We start from the raw sequence: 24,323 nt of genomic DNA, 5'->3' as shown, positions 1-24,323 counted from the left end.
TTCAGGTATGACCTAAATCAAATCCCTTATGACTATACAGTGGAAGTGAGAAATAGATTTAAGGGACTATATCTGATAGAGTGCCTGAAGAACTATGGACAGAGGTTCATGATATTGTACAGGAGACAGAGATCAAGACCATCCCCAAGAAAAAGAAATGCAATAAAGCAAAATGGCTGTCTGGGGAGGCCTTACAAATAGCTGTGAAAAGAAGAGAAGCAAAAAGCAAAGGAGAAAAGGAAAGGTATACCCATTTGAATGCAGAGTTCCAAAGAATAGCAAGGAGAGATAAGAAAGCCTTCTCAGAGGTCAATGCAAAGAAACAGAGGAAAACAATAGAATGGGAAAGACTAGAGATCTCTTCAAGAAACTTAAGAGATACCAAGGGAACATTTCATGCAAAGATGGGCTCGATAAAGGACAGAAATGGTATGGACTTAACAGAGCAGAAGATATTAAGAAGAGGTGGCAAGAATATACAGAAGAACTGTACAAAAAAGATCTTCACGACCCAGATAATCATGATGGTATGATCACTCACCTAGAGCCAGACATCCTGGAATGTGAAGTCAAGTGGGCCTTAGAAAGCATCATTACGAACAAACCTAGTGGAGGTGATGGAATTCCAGTGGAGCTATTTCAAATCCTGAAAAATGATGCTGTGAAAGTGCTGCACTCAATATGCCAGCAAATTTGGAAAACTCAGCAGTGGCCACAGGACTGGAAAAGGTCAGTTTTCATTCCAATTCCAAAGAAAGGCAATGCCAAAGAATGCTCAAACTACCGCACAATTGCACTCATCTCACATGCTAGTAAAGTAATGCTCAAAACTCTCAAAGCCAGGTTTCAGCAGTACATGAACCGTGAACTTCCAGATGTTCAACCTGGTTTTAGAAAAGGCAGAGGAACCAGAGATCAAATTGCCAACATCTGCTGGATCATCAAAAAAGCAAGAGAGTTTCAGAAAAACATCTATTTCTGCTTTATTGACTATGCCAAAGCCTTTGACTGTGTGGATCACAAGAAACTGGAAAATTCTGAAGGAGATGGGAATACCAGACCACCTGACCTGCCTCTTGAGAAACCTGTATGCAGGTCAGGAAGCAACAGTTAGAACTGGACATGGAACAACAGACAGGTTCCAAATAGGAAAAGGAGTACGTCAAGGCTGTATATTGTCACCTTGCTTATTTAACTTATATGCAGAGTACATCATGAGAAACGCTGGGCTGGAAGAAGCACAAGCTGGAATCAAGATTGCCAAGAGAAATATCAATAACCTCAGATACACAGATGAAACCACCCTTATGGCAGAAAGTGAAGAACTAAAGAGCCTCTTGATGAAAGTGAAAGAGGAGAGTGAAAAAGCTGGCTTAAAGCTCAACATCCAGAAAACTAAGATCATGGCATCCAGTCCCATCACTTCATGGCAAATAGATGGGGAAACAGTGGAAACAGTGTCAGACTTTATTTTTTGGGGCTCCAAAATCACACAGATGGTGATTGCAGCCATAAAATTAAAAGACGCTTACCCCTTGGAAGAAAAGTTATGACCAACCTAGACAGCATATTAAAAAGCAGAGAGCTTTTGGTTCTCTGAGGGGCACCATGGCGGTTGGCAAGAACAAGCGCCTTACGAAAGGAGGCAAAAAGGGAGCCAAGAAAGTGGTTGACCGATTTTCTAAAAAAGATTGGTATGATGTGAAAGCACCAGCTATGTTCAATATAAGGAATATTGGGAAAACATTGGTGATGAGAACTCAAGGAACCAAAATCACATCTGATGGCCTCAAAGGTCGTGTTTTTGAAGTGAGTCTTGCTGATCTGCAGAATGATGAAGTAGCATTTAGAAAATTCAGGCTAATTACTGAGGATATTCAGGGCAAAAACTGCCTGACTAATTTTCATGGTATGGATCTTACCCGTGACAAAATGTGCTCCATGGTCAAAAAATGGCAGACCATGACTGAAGCTCACGTTGATGTCAAGACTACCGATGGTTACTTGCTTCATCTGTTCTGTGTGGGTTTTACTAAAAAGCGCCAACAATCAGATTCGGAAGACCTCTTACACCCAGCACCAGCAGGTGTGCCAGACCTCCAAGAAGATGATGGAAATCATGACCCGAGAGGTGCAGACAAATGACTTGAAAGAGATGGTCAATAAATTGATTCCAGATAGCATCAGAAAAGACACAGAAAAGGCTTGCCAATCTATTTATCCGCTCCATGATGTCTTCGTTAGAAAAGTAAAAATGCTGAGTTCAGTTCAGTTCAGTCACTCAGTCGTGTCCAACTCTTTGCGACCCCATGAATCGCAGCACGCCAGGCCTCCCTGTCCATCACCATCTCCCGGAGTTCACTCAGACTCACGTCCATGGAGTCTGGATGCCATCCAGCCATCTCATCCTCTGTCGTCCCCTTCTCCTCCTGCCCCCAATCCCTCCCAGCATCAGAGTCTTTTCCAACGAGTCAACTCTTCGCATGAGGTGGCCAAAGTACTGGAGCTTCAGCTTTAGCATCATTCCTTCCAAAGAAATCCCAGGGTTGATCTCCTTCAGAATGGACTGGTTGGATCTCCTTGCAGTCCAAGGGACTCTCAAGAGTCTTCTCCAACATCACAGTTCAAAAGCATCAATTCTTCAGCGCTCAGCCTTCTTCACAGTCCAACTCTCACATCCATATATGACCACAGGAAAAACCATAGCCTTGACTAGATGGACCTTAGTTGGCAAAGTAATGTCTCTGCTTTTGAATATACTATCTAGGCTGGTCATAACTTTTCTTCCGTCTTTTAATTTCATGGCTGCAGTCACCATCTGCAGTGATTTTGGAGCCCCCCAAAATAAAGTCTGACACTGTTTCTACTGTTTCCCCATCTATTTGCCATGAAGTGATGGGACCGGATGCCATGATCTTCGTTTTCTGAATGTTGAGCTTTAAGCCAACTTTTTCGCTCTCCTCTTTCACTTATAGCTGTGAAAAGAAGAGAGGCGAAAGGCAAAGGAGAAAAGGAAAGATATAACCATCTGAATGCAGAGTTCCAAAGAATAGCAAGAAGAGATAAGAAAGCCTTCTTCAGCGATCAATGCAAAGAAATAGAGGAAAACAACAAAATGGGAAAGACTAGAGATCTCTTCAAGAAAATTAGATACCAAGGGAGCATTTCATGCAAAGATGGGCTTGAAAAAGGACAGAAATGGTATGGACCTAACAGAAGCAGAAGATATTAAGAAGAGGTGGCAAGAATACACGGAAGAACTGTACAAAAAAGATCTTCATGACCCAGATAATCATGATGATGTGTTCACTCACCTAGAGCCAGACATCTTGGAAAGTGAAGTTAAGTGGGCCTTAGAAAGCATCACTAAGAACAAAGCTAGTGGAGGTGATGGAATTCCAGTGGAGCTGCTTCAAATCCTGAAAGATGATGCTGTGAAAGTGCTGCACTCAATATGCCAGCAAATTTGGAAAACTCAGCAGTGGCCACAGGACTGGAAAAGGTCAGTTTTCATTCCAATTCCAAAGAAAGGCAATGCAAAAGAACACTCAAACTACCGCACAATTGCACTCATCTCACATGCTAGTAAAGTAATGCTCAAAATTCTCCAAGCCAGGCTTCAGCAATTCGTGAACCATGAACTCCCTGATTGATGTTCAAGCTGGTTTTAGAAAAGGCAGAGGAACCAGAGATCAAATTGCCAACATCTGCTGGATCATGGAAAAAGCAAGAGAGTTCCAGAAAAACATCTATTTCTGCTTTCTTGACTATGCCAAAGCCTTTGACTGTGTGGATCACAATCAACTGTGGAAAATTCTGGAAGAGATGGGAATACCAGACCACCTGACCTGCCTCTTGAGAAATCTGTATGCAGATCAGGAAGCAACAGTTATAACTGGACATGGAACAACAGACTGGTTCCATATGCAGAGTACATCATGAGAAACACTGGACTGGAAGAAACACAAACTGGAATCAAGATTGCTGGGAGAAATATCAATAACCTCAGATATGCAGATGATACCACTCTTATGGCAGAAAGTGAAGAGGAGCTAAAAAGCCTCTTGATCAAAGTGAAAGAGGAGAGCAAAAATGTTGGCTTAAAGCTCAACATTCAGAAAAATGCTGAAGAAGCCCAAATTTGAATTGGGAAAATCATGGAGCTACATGGTGAAGGTAGTAGTTCTGGCAAAGCTACTGGGGATGAGACAGGTGCTAAAGTTGAACGAGCTGATGGATACAAGCCACCAGTCCAAGAATCGGTTTAAAATGCAGACTCTTAACGGTGACAAATAAAAGATCTTATTTGTGATTAAAAAAGAAAGCAGAGACATTACTTTGTCAACAAAGGTCCATCTCATCAAGGGCTATGGTTTTTCCAGTAGTCATGTATGGATGTGAGAGTTGGACTATAAAGAAAGCTGAGTGCTGAAGAACTGATACTTTTGAACTGCGGTGTTGGAGAAGACTCTTGAGAGTCCCTTGGACTGCAAGGAGATCCAACCAGTCCATCCTAAAGGAGATCAGTCCTGGGTGTTCATTAGAAGGACTGATGTTGAAGCTGAAATTCCAATACTTTGGCCATCTGATGTGAAGAGCTGACTCATTTGAAAAGACCCTGATGTTGGCAAAGACTGAAGGCAGGAGAAAGGGATGACAGAGGATGAGATGATTGGATGCCATCAATAACTCAATGGACATAAGTTTGGGGAAACTCTGGGAGTTGGTGACAGAAAGGGAGGCCTGGCATGCTGCAGTTCATGGGGTCACAAAGTCGGACATGACTGAGCAACTGAACTGAAAGAATATATGGAAAGCATTCTATAGAGAAAGAAAAGAAAGCCTCTGAAGCTATCTGTGAAATCTGACACATTTATTCATTTATTCAACTCTCATTTAAAGCACTTCTGTACTAAATGTGTAGGTTCTGGGCTAGGCATGGAGATACAAAGATGAACCAGACATTTTTTCCTGCCGTTGAGAAGACGGATAAAAAATAAAACAATTAGGCTGTTTTAAAAGCATTTACTCAGTAGAGGGAGCACAACTCTCCATTTTACAGAACACACAAATGAGGTATAAAGAAGAAAATCACTCAATAAAGATGACATTATGGGGGACAGGGACAGGAGTGATGGGGAAAGAATCGCAGACCTTAAGGAAGAAATCAGAGTCAAAGCTTTGGGCCTCAAATGGCCAAGCCAATGACCAGCCACAAGGTCATGTGAGGGCCACATTACGACTTTCATGGGCCCTAGCTACTTTTGCCTTTGTGGAACCCTTCCTACATTAAAAAAATATATATTGGGACATCCCTGGTGGTCTGGTGGTTAAGAATCTGCCTGCCAATGCATGGGACATAGGTTCAGTTCCTGCACTGTGGAGGCCACACATGCCGAGGGGCACCTAAGTCCACGCAGCAGAACTACTGTGCCTGTGCGCCGCAACTACTGAAGGCCACTCTCTGGAGCCTACGCTCTGCAGCAAGAAGCCACCACAGTGAGAAGCAGTGCCTGCTTGCTGCAACTAGAGAAAGCCCGTGCGCAGAAATGAAGACCCAGCACAGCCAAAAATAAAGAAAAATAAAAAACTTTTAAAGTATTTTAAAATATACTTTATAACTGCATTAATATAAAGATATACAATCCAAGGTGGATTATATCCATTTTCTCTTCTGATTAAAAGAAATTAAGACATTTTTATGGGCCACTGGGCACTGTGCCTACTGGGTAAGTCAGCCCTGAATCCTGCTGTCTCTCCACAGCTATGCACCAAGAATTCTCTCCCCGGCTGCCAAGTCCCACTGCTCTACTGCTTCCAAGATTCTGTCCTCTACTGGGTTTAACTGATCAAGTGGCTAAATCTTATACTATCTAAATCCACAAAAAAAGGTAACCTCAAACTCATATGAGCACTGTATACTAGACAGTCATTTGCCAATAATGTATATTCTATGTTTAAGGAAGGTTTAGATATATTCAAGAATGATCAATCCCAAACAAAGAAACAGACGTGTCATGACCTACAAATGGCAAAATCATAAGAAGCATGTGCTTGGCATCTTGGGGACAGCCAAAAAGTATCTGTTCATCTGCTCATTCATTCAAGCACAAGACAGTCATAAAACAAAGTCTCTTCCCTTATAAAACCGTCTAAGGAAGAAGACATAATAAATATGCAAGTAAATATTTATTTATAGTATGAAATAATTTCTGGTAGCAGTGTTATAAAGAAAAACAAAGCAGAGTGAGAGAAGAAAGAATGAAAAAGTAGGCTATCATGTGGCTACATGTAGACACTCTGGTTTCCCCAAACAGGTCTCCAACAAAAGGAGAACATGTGCAGGCTGGATAGTAAAACTAGCCCATGCGGAATGCCTAATTTCCTTGGCTTTTATGTTATTCCCACTTTTCACCCCAAGAAATGGCTCCAGAGCAACAACCACCTTCCTCAGTGATGAGAAAAAGTTTTAAGTCCTCATTTGGCATAGCTATTTACTTGCTATATGTCAACAAACAAGGCATTTCTCTCCACACCTCAGTTTACCCAAATATAAAACGAGGAGGTGGGTTTAAGTGATTTTCAAGGTCCATTAAAGGTAAAATACTGTAATAATTCATGCCAAATCTAACTCCAAAGCTTTGGAGTCAGCTATAATACTCCGACTTTCTAGACTGCCACAGTTTCCTTAGTTACCACAGAAGTGAAAGCAAATGCCTCTACTGTGGTGAGATGTGATATAACAGGATGCTACCAAATTAAGTCAATAAAAATTTACCAAGCAACGACCATATGCAAGCATCAGAAATATCCATCACTTGGAGGACAGCCTCTTGCCCTAGCTTCAAGTACCTGTTAACTGCAAAGGGCCCTAAACTCTGGAACCCCATCCACCAGGGCAACCTGGCACTTCAGAGGTCTCAACTGATCCTCTCAAGTCAGAGACTGAGCAACCGTGCAGCTAGAGACATCACTCTTTCACAAAACATTGGAGATGACAAAGTCCAACCTTTGCCCTTGCAGTAGTCACAGTCCAAGGGGTAGGAGGGGAGACAGACTATTAAACATAATATGATAAAGATAACCACTGACATAAACAAAATGCTGTGTAAGCCCAGAGAAAGGAGAGATTAGCTAGTTTCTGAACCTGTTACGAATACAGCAAAACCATCACGCTAGCTGCCTCTATCTCTTGGGGAAAGATACCATGGCCTGCTGAGTGATTAGGATAACATGTGAAGTCCAAAGTTTCATGGCATACCCATATTTGTAACTCCCACTTTCCTTCTTGTTCACATTTTCTCTAACTCCTTGGCCCTAGCAAGAATTCAAGGCCAATTAATTAAAGCGCAATTACCTCATTTTCCAGACCTCATAAATCATCTGGGGACCATGAAGACATTGGTCATGCTTAGTCAAACTGTGAAGCCTGCCATGGACAGTACACCGTGGGCAGCGGAGTGAGAGCAGACACTGGCTGGGGTAACTGTTGTGGCTGCTGTCTGCCCACCACTCTACCCCTCCCGCTATCACCAGAAAAGCGCACGCTCCAGGCCAGCTGAACTTCCACAGAAGTGGAAGGAATATTTAATGACCTCTCTCACATTCAACAATCATCAAATTTGGGGGCATTTAATGCTCACTTCCCGGGAGCATTATGAATAGCATTCATAAAATGTCTATTTCTCCAGCTGGGTTCCTCTCCACCTGGTCCTTCTCTCTTTCCTACCTGCACTCCAGTTTTCCATACACTCTTTACTTTTCTACCCATCCTTAAAGACCAACCCAGACGTCACCTCTTCCAGAAGCCCTTCCAGAACTGAACTACGAAACTCCTAAAGCCCATGTGTCTGGAATACCCACCTACCTATGAAATCTCCCTCCAGATTTTCATTGCCACACCTCGTTGGTCCAGACTTTATCTTGTGCTCTTTCCTAGACGTGCAGTCACTTCCGAGGTGCTGTCTCTGCCAGAACAATTCATAACAGAAACAGCCACTTTATCAAACACCATCTGCCTGCATCAGCCCCCTACTCTGACAAACTACGACAATTTCCTACTGCCTTTGGATTACAGTCCAAAACTGCTTGGTATGACCCACAAGGCACTTCATGATCTGGTACAGCCAGCTACTTATCTCAGCACCGCCAACAAACGGCCTTTCACTCCAGCCTCACTCAATCCCCTGCCACTCTACCATGCTCCTCCCTTCTCTCCCTCGGTGCTTTGGCTGCTGCGGTCTTCTCTTCCTAGAATTCTTTCCTGACCTTCACTCTCTAGTTCATTTCTATTCCTTAAGATGCAGCTCAAGTATCACCTCTTTTGTGACATATTCTCCAACTTTATTGACTCACACACCCATTCAACAACTGTTAACTGATCATGCTATGCTCTAGACAGGGAATACAATAATAAATAAATAACAGCTCTCACTCTCAAGAAGCTTAGAGTCTAGCAGATCTCCTCAGGCAGAGTAGTTCCCTTCCTCCTCTGTTCTCCAGAAATTTACAATTTGCACAAATCTCTAAGGTCACATTTACTACATTTAATATAATACTTGTTTCTGAGTCTGTTTTTATGTCTAGACTCTAATCATCTTGAGGTCAAGGATCTTTTACTTTTAAGGCTTTATTGAGGCATAGCATCCATCTCAGGTGGACAATTCACTAACTGTTCATATATTTAGAGAGTTGTACAGCCATCTTATTTTAAATCATTTCCATCACACTATAAAGAAAGCTCAAAGCTCACTGCCCTCCCCATTCCTGTCCCTAGACCTGCTGCTTGCTGCTGCTGCTAAGTTGCCTCAGAAGTGTCCGACTCTGTGCGACCCCACAGACGGCAGCCCACCAGGCTCTAAGCAACCCCTAATCTACTTTATATCTTTATAGATTTGTCTGTTCTGGATCTTTCATGTAAATAAAGTCACACAATATGCTGTCTTTACTTACTGGCTTCTTTCACAGTGCGTAACAGGTAGCATGTTTTTCAAGGCTTATCCATGTATCATGATACAGAGTAGTTCACTCCTTTTTTTAACAGGTAATCTTCCACTGTATGGATATACATTTTATGTAACCATTTACCAGGTGATAGACATTTGAGCCATCTACTTTTTGGCTATTATAATACTGCTATGAACATTTGTGTGTAAGTTTTTATGGAGACATATGTTTTTATTTCTCAAGTATATATCTAGAGTGGAATTACTGGGTCATATGGCAAATCTATGCTTAACCTTTTGAGGTACTGACAAACTGTTTTCCACAGTAACTGTACCATTTTACATTTCCACTAGCAGTGCATGAGGAGTCCAATTTTTCTACATCCACAACACCTGTTATTACATCTTTTTGATTATAGCATCATATTGGGCATGAAGTGGTATCGTGCTTTTGATTTGCATTTCTCTGATGGCTAATGATGTTCAACATCTTTTCAAGTGCTTATTGGCTATTTGTGTATTTTCTTTTTTGAAAAAGGTCTAGTCAGATCATTTGTTCATATTTTACTGCATTATTTACCTTTTCTTATTAACTGGTAAGAGCTCATCACATATCCCAAATATAAATCCCTCATCAGAAATATGGTTTACAAATATTTTCTCCCATTTAGCAATCCAAAGTGGTCTGATAATCATCTGAATCTTACTCATTTTCACATTTCAAAGCACTGCACATGTTCAGTAAATGTTAGATGGGCATTACTGCTTTTAACTGCTTTGAAGACAAGAATAATGCCTTACTTGTTCAGCATCTCCCTCACATGTCACACCTAGCACTAGACATAAAGCACATGCTCTGGAAATACACAGAGGCTGAGTAACTCTCACTTGAACAAAACAGTGGGAATGATGTTGCAGAAGAATCCAGAGGAACTGGGAAAGCCATCTGAAACCAACAGAACTTATTTACATTGGCTACTCCCTGAGAGTAAGAAGCAACTTCAGTATAAGCCATTCTTACAGTGGCCAACGCTAAGAAGTAGTCATCAAAACGTTCCATTACTTAGAAAACCAGCCACCCTCCCTCCATTCCCTTAGCCAGTGAGAGATGGCAAGCACATGAGAGCACTAACTGAGACATCGGCTCTGCTTGAAATGCCCTTTCTTCTCCTTGAGGAGGTCAAACTTGGCCTAAAGAGACAGCCTGGTATCTGGATCACATCAGTGGTGCACAGCTTGCAAAGGTGCTCCATCCTCTGTGGGTTTTAAGTTAGAAAGTGACTCCTCCTCTTAAGCACTAGCATAAAATCCTTCATGATTATCAACAGCCAATAGTAAATACTGAATACTTTCCAAACTTGTAAGCATACAAATAGGACTGAGGGAAGCTTTGGGAAGAAGGAAAAACTGAAGAACATGGTTGGTTCTACCACAAGGCCTAGATCAGTGGGGCAGGAAATGTCTCTATCATCTCTTCCTTTCTATTATTTAAGCTACAAACATAATCCAGGTCCTTCAACCTCATGCCTTTCTTGCCAGTCACTGCATCACTCAAGTTCAAAATCTTCTGGTTTCCTAGTACTGCCTGTAAGAGAAAGTAAGAACTCCACAGTAGGCTACATAGTGCCCTCCCAGAAAGCACTCAGAGTGAGCTTATGTGACCACACAAGGCCATGACCTGCCCCAGACTGCCTTCCAGTTTCACCCTCCTCTGCTCCTGAACACCTCTGGCATTTAACATGTGCTCCCCTGCACTATACGTAATACACCAGAAAGCACACTTTGAAATTAGATAAATCTGGAAGTACTACTTGCCTGGATTAAGGTATGTCTTCCCCACCTCTCTAATCCCTTCTCCATTTCTGTCCCCCAAGTGATCTTTCTAGAATGCAGATCTGATCCACGCCACTCACCTAAGTGCTTAAAGTTCTTCCACGGTTAATCACCCACTACACATAAAAATCCAGACTCCTCAGGGATCTCATACCCACCTCGCTTTCCAGTCCTCCTTTCTCACCACGCCCACCCTCTACTCAAGATGCTGCGGTGACACTAATCTTACTCAGTGCCCCGGCCTGCTGTTCCCGCCCCCCCCCCACTCCCACCTTGCTCATATTGCTCCTTCTTCCCAGAGGGTCTTTCCCTTCTTTTCTTGGCTGATTAACCTCTGGTCACTTTTTCCACACCAGCTGAAATGCCACTTCTCTGGGGAGCCTCTCTTGATCTCTTGCCCCCCTTTTTCTGTGCTCACAGAGAGCTCTGTGAGTCTCTGTATTACAGCAGTTGTTACATCGGCTTATTTCACTAACTCTTCCACTGGACTACGAGCAGCCTGAGAGCAGGGCCTAGGTCTTCATTATCCTTCACAGCTAAGACAGTGCTGTGATAAATGCTCAGTGCATGCTTGATGAATGGATACATGAATAAACAGGATTCTCCCGCCATACACCCAAGGCTGGCCTAACAAATACCTTTATTACTTCTTTAAGCCAACAACACTGTGACTCAAGTGTCTCACTGACTTGTCTCAGTAACAACTGTGTGGTAGAGACAGGATAAAAAGGCAGATCTTCAGAGTCTCAGACCAACGTCCAGAACTCTCCTCCCACTCTTCCAACTGCCTAATTAACACCACCACTGAGATGTTTACATAGCCGTCTCAAACTTAGCATAGACAAACACAAGTTTTCTGTATTTCCTTCTCCTCACCCCAACAAAAATTTCTCCTAGTCTGTCCTGTCAGTACACAGTAACATCAGCCATGGTGTTGCCAACTACTCAAGTGAAAGCAAAACAAACTCAAAAAACCTGAAAGTCAAGCTTGATTATTTTCATCCCTTACGTCCCATATCCAATCCACCAGCAAGTCCTGTAGGCTCTACTTCAAGGCATTCTAATTTCATCTCGCCATCTCTGCCACCCTACTCACACTCCCCCTCGCCCCCAACTGCAAAACTATCATCTCTCACTCAGACTACTGCCAACAGCCTCTTAACTGCCCTCCTCGAATGCTCCCCTACAATCCATTCTCCTCAAAGCAGCCAAAAAGATCTTTTTGAAAAATGCAAATCAGCTTGCCTCACTATTTTAAAAACCATCCAAAGTCTTCATTGTACTCTCAACAAAATTCAACACATTCAGCAGCATCTACAAGGCCTTACATATCTGACTCTGCCAAACTCCGCGACTTCATATGGTACTATTTTTCTCTTGCTCACTGTAACTCAGCCCCACTGGTCGTCTTCTTTGGTCCCAAGACATGCGTAACCCGTTGCCACTGATTTGTAGTTGGTTCTCCCTCGACTTGACACAGTATGCTTCCAAATCTTCAAGCTGCTAAGTCTTCTTCATTCAGGTCTCAGTTTAAATATCACCTCCCCAGAGGCATTCCATAAACCTCCCCATTGAAAGTAGCATCTCTCCTCGAGTCATTCTCCATCCTTTTCTCAGAGTACTTAACACCATTTGAAGTTATCCTGCTAGTTACTTATTCATTATCTGTGTTTCCCCTATTAGAAAGTAAACTTCACAAGAGCAAGGACCCGACCTAGAAAAATTCCTGACATTCTGAAGTTGCAAGTATTTGAATCAGAATGAATAAATAATATACATTATATATTTAACAAACAATTGAGTGCATGTGTGAGTGAATGAATTAAGGAATGGAATGGGAAAGGCAAAAAATAGTAAGTGTACTCTATTTAATATTTTTATGGCTGCTCACTTTTCTCCACCCTGCTTTTGGTTTTGCTCAGATCCCCACAATCTCTTGGACTACTGTAATACTCCCAACTAATTTCTTCTCCTTTCCCCAAGCTGATCCTTCCAAAAATAACTTCCACCCTTCTACCAGATTTGATCATTCTGAGACATAGATCTGAGTGTGTTGTAAGTTCAAGCCTCTTAGCATGTTGTTAACAGAGGAGCCTGGCAGGCTGCAGTCCATGGGGTCGCGAAGAGTCGGACACGACTGAGCAACTTCACTTTCACTTTTCACTTTCATGCATTGGAGAAGGAAATGGCAACCCACTCCAGTGTTCTTGCCTGGAGAATCCCAGGGACGGGGGATCCTGATGGGCTGCCGTCTATGGGGTCACATAGAGTCGGACACGACTGAAGCGACTTAGCAGCAGCAGCATGTTGTTAAAAAGGCCTTGCCAACCTTATCACTCACTGCTATCCTCCTACATTTAATCTATATTCCACTAATACAGGAATTCTTACAGTTCCCAGAATATTCTATGCAGAATAGAATAGAATATTCTATTCTAACACCTCTAAGCCTTTGCATATCTTTTCATTTTGCTGGGCCACTCTTCTCTTTCTCATAGACTATCTACTGAACTCAATCCTCAAGAAACATCTCAAGCATCCTCTGTTAAGTCTTTAATGATTCCCTCAAGCAGCTAGTCATTCTCTCCTTTGTCACCACAGTACATAACACACACTTGCACTACACTGCAATCATTTGTTTCCATGTCTGTCTTCCTCTATGTGACCATGAGCCCCCTGAAGGCAGGAGTTATGTCTTCATGTTTGTGTCCCCAGCACTGTATCTGGTGTATTGAAGGACTCAATAAATGCTGACTGAAGGAATGAGTGGATATGTCTTAATTCCTCAACTTGGCATTTGAAGTCAACCTCATACTGGCTCCAACCTATGTTTCTCCATTTAGCACTTAGTCCTCTCTTACTTGCTGATCCCCAATCACATTTACTTTCTCATATTTACTTGGGACCTTTATTTCTAATGCTCTCTCTCAGTTCAGTTCAGTTGCTCAGTCATGTCCGACTCTTTGTGACCCCGTGAACCGCAGCATGCCAGGCCTCCCTGTCCATCACCAACTCCCGGAGTTCACTCAGACTCATGTCCATCGAGTCGGTGATGCCATCCAACCATCTCATCCTCTGTCGTCCCCTTCTTCTCCTGCCCTCAATCTTTCCAAGCATCAGGGTCTTTTCAAATGAGTCAGCTCTTTGCATCAGGTGGCCAAAGTATTGGAGTTTCAGCTTCAACATCAGTCCTTTCAAAGAACACCCAGGACTGATCTCCTTTAGGATGGACTGGTTGGATCTCCTTGCATTGCAAGGGACTCTCAAGAGTCTTCTCCAACACCACAGTTCAAAAGCATCAATTCTTCTGTGCTCAGCTTTCTTTATAGTCCAACTCTCACATCAATACATGACCACTGGAAAAACCATAGCCTTGACTAGACGGACCTTTGTTGGCAAAGTAATGTCTCTGCTTTTTAATATGCTATCTAGGTTGGTCATAACTTTCCTTCCAAGGAGTAAGCGTCTTTTAATTTCATGGGTGCAATCACCATCTGCAGTGATTTTGGAGCCCAGAAAAATAAAGTCAGCCACTGTTTCCACTGTTTCCCCATCTATTTGCCATGAAGTGATGGGACCGGATGCCATGATCTTAATTTTCTGAATGTTGAGCTTTAAGCCTCTCTTTAATGCTTATTAAATTAAATTAAATTAAGTTTTAATGCTCTCTCTAGTGAAACTTAAATCATCCATTAAGGTCCAGCTCAGGCGTCTCCTTCTCCATGAAGTCTTCCCTAACCATTTTGATAAGAAGAGATTTACTTTTCCAACAGGAGTTTTTCTACTGATGAGGTATTTAGAACGTCTTATTTTATAATTATAGCCTTGCCAATTGAACTATATGTGCTACTTTTCTAATTGAACTATGAAAGCTCTTTGAAGGCATGAAACATGAATTAGTATATTTCTTCTCAACTTAAGTACCTAACACAGTGCTTTGCATAAAGCAAGCAGGTATCACTAAATGTTTTATTAGTGGAGAAAGGTATGTTTAATAGTATGCTTAGAGATAATATGCCTCCAGTCCTTCACATATATGTGCTTTTACCTTGGTATAAATTAGTCTCTTGATCATATGACAAACATTATTCTTGCTTTAAGAATGAGCCCTATGTCATATCCTCTCTGAAGTCTTCCCTAACCCTCCCAAATACACTTTCACACTCTGCCACGTACCTGTGGTACCTGTACATGACTTTACTCATCACACTACATTGGTCATTATCACTTAGGGGGTCCTTTTCCCTACTAGACCATGAACTCTTGAAGCACAGAGTCTCTTTAAACATTTGTGGGGTTCTTTTTGTTTGGTTGTTTTTTCTTTTTGGCCACAACGTGCAGCATGCAGGATCTTAGTTCCTTGACCAAGGATCGAACCCATGCCCCCTGCAGCGGAAGAGTGGAGTCTTTACCACTGGACTGCCAAGGAAGTCCCTCTATAATCATTTATGAATTCCCAACACAAAATAAAGTATCTGGCAAAATTAAATGCTTAATAAATTATGGTGAATTTTGAGAACAGTAAATTTATGTTATAGAGTATACCAGCAATAGAGATCATGGCATCCCATCTCTGGGTTCAAATCTCAGTTCTACTTACAAGCTATCCACCCCTGAATAAGTTACTTGGCAATGCCTCAGTTTTTATTCATCTGGAAAGTGATGACAATAATAGTATTAAAAGAGAATTAAAACAGCTAATGCATGTAAAATGCTTGGTGTAATGCCTGCCACGCAGCATGCACTAAAAAAGTTAGCTATTGTTTGTTATCATCAGAAAGAGAGCTAAATGACTGGAAGCTTAATGACAGGCTCAGCAAGAGGGTGGGCTCAATCCTATGGGCAAATGGGGAGTAGAACGCCACTGGAGACGTCCTCAGTAACAGACACACTCAGTTACTGAGAACATCCTACTGGGAAGGGGGAAGGAGGGCAGAGGGAACAGACCATGGCAGGGCTATGCTCCTGCCTCCAGCTTCCCCTTTCCCCACTGGTTCTCCCTAGTTGCTCAGGGCCAAAAGCGCCATGGCCATAACTCAGCATCCTCTCGGGATAGCTGCACTTTAGAGGGAACTAATGAGTTTATGTTTACCGACAGATTTTCCTCCGAGGAGCAGAGAGATAAATGACTTCAAGAAGGGAAAACACAAAGAAATAAAACAGAGAAGAGGAATGACACTGGGTGGATTATCCTGGGTTAACTTCCATAGAGTAAGCTTTTAGGCCAATAGCCCCAGGTGAACTGAACCTAATTAACCCCAAGTGGAGTGAACCTAAATTCGTCAGAGGATTCCCTGGCAGGGCATGTGCCTTCATCATGGGTCAAAGATGCAAAGAAGTAGGATCTAGGAAGAGAGGACTAAAAAGATGAAGCTACAGAAATAAGAATTCTAGCCCAATCTGAAGAATAGTGCAACAGAGGAAATCAAAGAAGGAAGAGGCTGACCAAAGAATGATAAACTCCCTTTCACTGTTGTTTAGTCGAGCTAAGTTGTGTCCAACTCTTTTGTGACCCCACAGACTGTAGCCCACCAGGCTCCTCTGTCCATGGGATTTCCTAGGCAAGAATACTGAAGTGGGTAGCCATTTCCTCCTCCAGATGATCTTCTCCAGGCAGGTCTCCTGCATTGGAAGGTTGATTCTTTGTGTTTAAACACAGACAAGGTGACCACTTGCAGGGAGTGTTTGACATGGGTAAATGGATTAGATTTAAGATCCTTCAATAAGCATTTGAATATCTACTCTATGGTAACTATTGTGAAAGATCAGGTGCTGGGAACACAGAGGTGATATGGTCTGTCCCCTCAGTAAGTCCACTGCTCAGTGAGGGAGACAAACAACACAACACAGCCAAGTGCTGACCGATGTCTACACAGGGCACTGGGGGCACAGAGCAGGTCCTCAGATTCCGTGCTATGACTCACTGGTGAGGAGCAAGACAGCATTCATGAAAATTGGAAAAGCGGTTTATAAGCAAATAGTACTGTCAGGAGCTATTGTATTACTGCCAGGCCAGGACAGACAGTGTGTCAGTTAATCTTTGCAATTTAGTCAACAGTTCCTTAAACCTGAGTAGAATCCACATCTACAAACATTCTCATTTATTCAACAAATATAATCAATGTCTGCTATTGCCAAGCACTGGCTAAGGCATAGGAATGCAGAGATGAGAAAGACAGCTCCTGCATTCAAAAAATTAGAACATTCCTCTTCATCTTTTCTTATTTTCTCTCTGATCTTCCCTTAATGACCAGCCTGTGTATGTGCTCATTGTGCCCGATTGTTTGTGACCCATGGACCCGCCAGGCTCCTCTGTCCATGGAATTTTCCAGGCAAGAATACTGGAGTGGGTTGCTATTTCTTGCTCCAGGGGATCTTCCAGACCCAGGGATCAAATCCGTATCTCTTGCATCTTCCGCATCTCCCTCATGAGCAGGCAGATTCTTTACCATTGTACTGCCTGGGAAGCTCTTTATTGACCAGAGGACACTTTAAATTCCTTCTGGAAGTAGACGAGTTATTAAGTAACAGGTTAATTGCAAAAAGAAAGAGTGAGCTGGTGGGGGGGGTGGCGGTGGGAGGTTTGTAATGGGAAATCAAATGGGAAAAACTGTCTGTAGACGTGGAGACAGGGTGTCTGCCGGAGTATGAGACTGACTGCACAGAAAGTCAAAGGTTATGGTATTGGAGGTTATATGTAGGCCTTTTTGTCTAAAACTTTCCTATCACCATTTTTCTACTCTTATCCTAAGATTATTAGCACAGAATATTATTAATAATAATTATACCTTCATTCGGTCATTCTCTACCATTTACCGAGTACCCAACAGGAATTATAAGACTCACAAAGCAAAGTAAAATACAGGGATCCAAGACTTTCAAAGCTGCAGGAGACCTCAAGAAGTCATGTGGTCCAAACCTATCATTTCAAAGATGAAGAATCAAGGTGTGGAATAGCTCATGAGCTCTTATCTTCAAATATCTATTGAGTCATACTCTATGCCAGGCACCAAGGATATAAGGATGGATAGGAAAACAGCAACAGACTTTATTTTCTTGGGCTTCAAAATCACTGCAGATGGTGACTGCAGCCATGAAATCAAAGGATGCTTGCTCTTTGGAAGAAAAGCTATGACAAAGCTAGACAGTATACTAAAAAGCAGAGACATCACTTTGCCAACAAAGGTCCATATAGTCAAAACTATGGTTTTTCCAGTAGTTGTGTATGGATGTGAAAGTCAGACCAGTAAGAAGGCTGGGCACCAAAGAATGGATGCTTTCGAACTGTGGTGCTGGAGAAGACTCTTGAGTCTCTTATATGGCAAGGAGATCAAACCAGTCAATCCCAAAGGAAATCAACTCTAAATATACACTGCAAGGACTGATGCTGAAGTTCCAAATACTTTGGCCACCTGATGCCAAGAGCTGACTCATTGGAAAAGACTCTAATGCTGGCAAAGACTGAAGGCAGGAGGAGAAGCAGACAACAGAAGAGGAGGTGGCTGGATGGCCTCATCAACTCAATGGAGATGAGTCTGAGCAAACTCCAGGAGATGGTGAAGAATGGGGGAAGCCTGGAGTGCTGCAGACCATGGAATTGCAGAGTCAGACACAACTGAGCAACAAAAAGCACTTTCAAAGAGAACTCAGTCTCAAAGAATGTGATCCCAGTCAAATCACCTCTGTAAATGAAGTCCCACACTTACATAGTAGAAATGTCTAGCATAGGACAGCATGGGAAGTTATAGTACTCATATTGCCCACAATGGTTAATACAGCCCACAGATGCTATAGTCATCTTGGATTTGAACCCTACCTCTGTCATTTACCATCTGACCAAATTAGGCAAGTTACTTAAATCCCTCTGTGCCTCAGTTTCCACATCTGTAGAATGGATATAGCCATAATAATTCTATCTTGTAAAGTTGTGGTATGAAATTAGATAATGCATAGAAAACACTTGGCACAGGAACTGGCACAGAGTAAGTACTGTATCATTTTGCCTTCAGCACTCTCCCGCTGAGCCCTGGCCTTAGAATCCTTCTGAACACAGTCTTCTAAGCATCTATTATCATTTGGCTATCTCCGAGATAAAACAAAATCTGCTGTTCCTAGTCTAAAACCTAGGTCTATCGTTTATAACTAGTTTTTTTTTTTTTTTTTTGCACACATTACGCTACTACTCATTTTAAAATGATTAGTCTTTAAAAAGTCTTTTAAAAAAATCCGAAGATACATGGTCAGATAGCCAAGATTAAACTTCAGTCACATATGCCTCAATCCTTCAACAAACTCTTGACTCCCTAGAGAAGAAAATCCCTGGAAACAAGGAGCATTTATCAAATGTCTACAAGGAGAAACCCATGGGAGGGAAAACAAAAAACCAAACAGTCCAAGATTACTACTTTGAAAAAGCAACAGATGGGAATATCTACAGTCTGCCTGAGAAGACGATGGCACCCCACTCCAGTACTCCTGCCTGGAAAATCCCATGGATGGAGCCTAGTGGGCTACAGTCCATGGGGTCGTGAAGAGTTGGACACGACCGAGCAACTTCACTTTCACTTTTCACTTTCATGCATTGGAGAAGGAAATGGCAGCCCATTCCAGTGTTCTTGCCTGGAGAATCCCAGGGACGGGGGAGCCTGGTGGGCTGCCGACTATGAGGTCGCACAGAGTCGGACACGACTGAAGTGACTTAGCAGCAACCTGAGAAAAGAAGATATGATATAGACTGCCACTTCCTCCTTGATGTACATATAGCACCTACTCCACTGACACAGCACCTGTGACACAAATTTGTATTTATCACTCTCCACCTAGGCTAGTCTGTGACCTCCTTGAAGGCAGCTATCACACATTATCCATGATATGATCAAGCATAGCACAGTACCTAGAACAATTAATCAAAAAGTTTGATGAACTGATAAATGAACACAGAGAAAAACCATGAAAGACAAGGAAAGAGGGTATTAGTGTAGATCAGACTAGTTCTACAAGACAAGAGTGCCTTGGGCTTGGACCTTAAATACACATAGGATTTGGAAAGACACAGGGAGAAAGGGAAGGTACTCCAGGCAGACAGGACAGCACCAACAAAGACCTGGCAGGAATCAGAAACATGGTACACGAGCTTTAGTCACGATTTAGTTCAACAGTTCAGCTCTCACAGGGATGCTGTAAATACCGAGTTTAAAGAAAAGTACACACGACTAAGGAGAGGAGTGTATCACCACTATTCAAAAAGAATAACTGCTGAACACTGTTTGGTGCCTGTTTTATGGCAGGCCCCACCCCGAGTGAAGGGACTGTGACCATGAGCAAGATGGGCCTGGACTCTGCTCTTGGGCAGCCAACAATCTAGTGGGGAAGACACAGACAGCTAAAATAACGCTTGGCAGAGGTGGGCTAGAGGAGGTACAGGGAGGCTGAAGGAACATAAAATAGGGTCACCCAATCAGTGGACAGTAAGAGAAAGCACCCTGGCTTTTAAGGTGTGGTTTGAGACACTCAACGGGTTCTGAGTCCCTTCAAGGACTATAAGTCTTCAAAGTGAGATTTTTTTTAAATAAAGGGTTTCATGACTAAGGTTTTAAACCACCAATCTAATCCAATCTTTTCTTTTAACAAGAATAAATCAGGGCCCAGAAGAGGTAAATGACGCACTAAAGGCAACAATAAGTTAGCTGCAGGCTGCTTTGAACTTGAGCTGGAAGCTACCCACTTATCTGCATGACATCACATCAGTTTGGCAGATGAACAACTACTGGAGAAGACACATCCCGAATTCACAGGAACTATCCAGGCAGGCAGGCTGGCCCCAGTAGGATGTAGAAGTGTTTTTTAGCTTAGGTCCCAGCCAAGTCTCCATGCCAAGATGGTGCCTCCAATTCTTCTAACGGCTGGCCCACTACCCCTTCACGAAGGAACTCACAGGCTCCAGGAGTAAGTCAGCTTCCGGGCCTCCAAGCTGGTACCCATGCTTTATCCTCCCCAACACGCTCAAGCACCCTATGGTGTTTAGCAAGTGAAAGAACTTAGCCAGTCATCACAGCCTGTTTAATACCTAGCCTGAGCTGGCTAGACCCATAGCTCATCTCCCTAACTGCCACTGGGCTGGTCACTCCCCATGGCCAGGGAGGGGCTCGGCAGAATCACGTTATTGGTAAACTAAAGAATCTGTATAGAAAAGCCAACATTCTTTTAGTTAACCCCCACTCTGGACCTCTCAGGAATGAAATGCTGCTTCACATATTTGTGATGCGTCCTTTGTACATTAAGAAAGGGGTAGTTTACTTTGGTAAGATAAGCCTGGCTTGAGAATGGAACCTAGGTGCTCAGCATAGCACGGTGGTGTAAAACTTAGTTCTGCACAGCAGAGGCAGACCCCAGCTGGAATCTGCACTTCCCCATCATGAACTGCTGGAATCCTGGGAATGCCACTTAGCCTCTCTTGCCTCAGTCTCCTCATTTACAAAATGCAATAAACACCAACTAATTCACAGGGTTGCTGTTAATAATAAATGAGATAATGCAGGCTTTAAACAGGAGGTAGTTTATGATAAGGGCTCAATAAATAGTGGTCTTTTCTACTAGTAGCTCTTTTCCTAAGCCTTCTTTTCTATTCAGGAGAAGCAGTAAGTAAGTGAAACCTAAACTACCTTAACTGCTATAGAAAGTAATAATGAAAAAGAAAAAAGGAAAGGAAAAGAATATGAATAAACTGATGGCTGCTATTCCAGACTACTTATGCTAAGGACATCTGATACTGGAAAACAGATCAGATATCCTAAAGAAATCAGAGCATGGAGTCTTTCCAAAGAAGTGGCATCTTAGCTAGATTATCCATTACTTTTTTATAATCTGAGCTTCACAGTAGTCTCTCTACCAAGTAGAAACTGTTAAAGGAGAGCAACTCTGATACCACATGCTTCTCTGTAAACCTAACTTTTCATTTTTCAGCTCCAACCCATCTCCATCATAAAGACTTCAATGACTCTCTGCAGATTTGAGTGCTTGTCTCTAGCACCCCACTGAATCTGTTATACCCTTCCATTATAAAAAGTATCTAGTATTGCAGCGGGCCATTTGCTTGTCTTTTCTCTACATTATAAATTGGTAAAGATCCTGTCTTACTCATCTTTGAATTCCCAGTGCATAATACATGGAAGACTCCTATAATTACAAATTAAAGGATGGATTTCACTTTCTGTTTCACTAGTTAAGGATGCTAAAAGAAAAAACAAAACAAAAAACAGCTGGGGAAGCATTAGTAGAAACTCACTCACAAACTAAGGTCACCCAGACCATATCCCTGCCTCTCCCCCTCTTTATTTGAGCTTGAAGGGAAAACTGTTCCTGCTTCTCAGAGTTACTTTCTTAAACACACAAGGAAAAGGACAGAACCAATCCACACAGGATTTCCAGACAGCAGATTATATTATTTCTTAGTAAATGAAACAAGGAACAGAAGTTTCTGGGGTGAATGCTAGTGCTTCATATACAGTTGGCTTCTAGGCGTGACACTCTGGAAGTATAATTATGACACTAGAAGCGCTTAGATCTTTAAAACAGTAAGGAAGATAAGCAAAAATCAAAAATATCTAACTTCAAAACTTTCTTTTCTCCTTTGCCAAAACATTTGCTCTTTATCTCAACAAACCCTGGTATATGTAACTGAAATCAGCTCCCCCGCTCAAAGGAGGCCATGATTAACAAAGCATGTATAATAACCAAAACACATTATTTACTTTTATAAGGCACTTTCAAATAAATCTCACTGAACTACAGCCAACCTACAGCCAACCACAATCACAGAAACTTAAAGCTGAAAGGGGCTTGGAAGTCATTTCCACAACTACCCCACTTCACCAACCAAGTGGTATCCAAACACGCGTAGTCTTTAGTGACTGAAAGACACGGGTCTAAAATGGTTCTCTAAAAATCTCTCCCTGCTCTGACCACTTGCCAGTTTCTCAGTCTCCTCTGCCCACCTTAATGTTCCCAACCAGGTAAACCAAAACCTCCAAGTCATCCCACCACCAAACAACAGGCTTTGCTTCTCAAGTCCATCTGGGCCTCATCCCCAATCCCCACACCACACTCCCACCCAGCCAAGGCATCTAAGAAACTGATCCCTCAGACATCCCACTGGTTCCATCCCTGACAATCAAACCCCTTTCTCCTGTTCCTCCCTGCTGTCCATACACTGTCATGGGCCAGACCACGGGCATCCCTGGCCATGAATGTACCTTTGGCCTCGGAATCTTTTCCCTTTCCTTTCTCACCTTCTCTCTCTGCTTCTCAGCGCTGTCCCTTCATTCCCTTCAAACTCAATGTCTCCTTCCTCCTAGTGATTTCCTTCAAGGACCACTGGTCACTGAATACACCCGTTGTTAAATGTCTGTTACGTAGGTAAAAGAGACATACACCCCCAACAGCTCACTCTCAAAAAACTCGTAAGTCTAATAGGAAAGAGGGAAAGGGAGAAAGAGAGAGAATCGCTGATTCGTTAAGACTCGACTCCTCTGAGAAGCCTTCCCTACCCCAAACTTAACTGGTCCCCTCTTCTCAGTGCCACCGTTACACCTCCGATGAAAAGACTTCTTGTGCGTCTCCCACCACCATACCTTGGGTTCTTCTGTGGGAAGGTCCCTAGCACCTACCCCTGAGCTTCGCTCAAAGGTGATACTTAAACGTTTAAGTGAGTGAATGGATAAATTTCGCTATACAATTGTTCTTTTACCCATTCGTTCTATCATTCGTTGACCAAAACTCTATCGAGCCCACATTATGTACAAAGTTCTAGAACTTAAAGCGCTCTTACATAAAAAATAACTCAAACCTGTAATACTAGTAGATAAACACTCTTCCCTGGTCCGTGTCCCCCGCCCCGACTCCAAACCCAGACAGGGCTTTCCTTGCCCTCAGTGAAAACCCGGCTTTCCCTCACAGAAGTCTACGCCTCTCTAACTCAAACCACCTGGCAGCCCTTTAGTCCTCCCCAGGACCCTCAGCTCATAATCCTAAATCTTAACACCCCCATCCCTCTAGCTTCTCTCTCTGTCCTCCACCTCCACCCTTGAGGTTGCTGCAAGTATTCTACCCCATGACTGCCTCCGAGTCTCCGAGTCCCCGAGTCCTGGGTACCTCAGATTTCCCTCTCCGCGCACCCGCTCCCCAGTTGGCTCCTTCCCTCTAAGGATCTCGTTTCTCCTAGGACCCCTACTCCCGATACCTCCCCTCCCTTCCCTTCAGTTTCAGGTTGAGTCTTTCTTCTCCTCAACTCTCAACTCTTCTCACCTCATCCAGCTCCCGTTCTCCGGCAGCACCGGCTCCAACCTCCACCTCCACCACTGCCGCCATCTTCACAGCTCTCCCCCTCCCCGCAGGCCCCGCGCGAGCCAGCTGCTTCCGCCGCTCAACTGCTTCTAGCAAATCGGCTGTACAAGCTTCGGCAGAGGGGGCGGGGCACCCAGACAGGCAGAGACCCGAAGGCAACTAAGAGACCGTCTGCCTGCTACCCACTTAAAGGTTACGGAGGGG

General features: G+C 43.0%; 1 protein-coding gene, 1 long non-coding RNA gene and 1 pseudogene across 3 annotated transcripts in view; 1 reads left to right on the top strand and 2 right to left on the bottom strand.

Moving 5' to 3' along the window:
- RNF121 (ring finger protein 121) overlaps positions 1 to 24,189 on the bottom strand; it is an 84,381-nt gene extending 60,192 nt beyond the window's left edge. Inside the window, exon 1 of one of the 2 annotated variants that reach the window (XM_040258732.1) lies at positions 24,081 to 24,189. In XM_040258732.1, the coding sequence (XP_040114666.1) occupies positions 24,081 to 24,143 (63 nt within the window). In that variant the 5' untranslated portion in view covers positions 24,144 to 24,189. The remainder of the gene's footprint in view (positions 1 to 24,080) is intronic. The other variant, XM_040258731.1, reaches the window with a different exon arrangement.
- Positions 1,576 to 4,324, top strand: LOC120876721 (annotated as a pseudogene).
- On the bottom strand, positions 9,212 to 23,450 carry LOC120876730. The gene is made up of 3 exons (XR_005724198.1): positions 23,440 to 23,450; positions 11,132 to 11,134; positions 9,212 to 9,927 (listed from the first exon to the last, which is right to left on the bottom strand). It is a non-coding gene; the product is annotated as an uncharacterized LOC120876730 (long non-coding RNA).
- Positions 24,190 to 24,323: the final 134 nt, after the last annotated feature.

The sequence above is a fragment of the Oryx dammah genome, unplaced genomic scaffold (genome assembly GCF_014754425.2).
Source record: "Oryx dammah isolate SB20612 unplaced genomic scaffold, SCBI_Odam_1.1 HiC_scaffold_17, whole genome shotgun sequence".
Taxonomy (NCBI): Eukaryota; Metazoa; Chordata; class Mammalia; order Artiodactyla; family Bovidae; genus Oryx; species Oryx dammah.
This window is presented reverse-complemented; position numbering and strand designations above follow the sequence as displayed.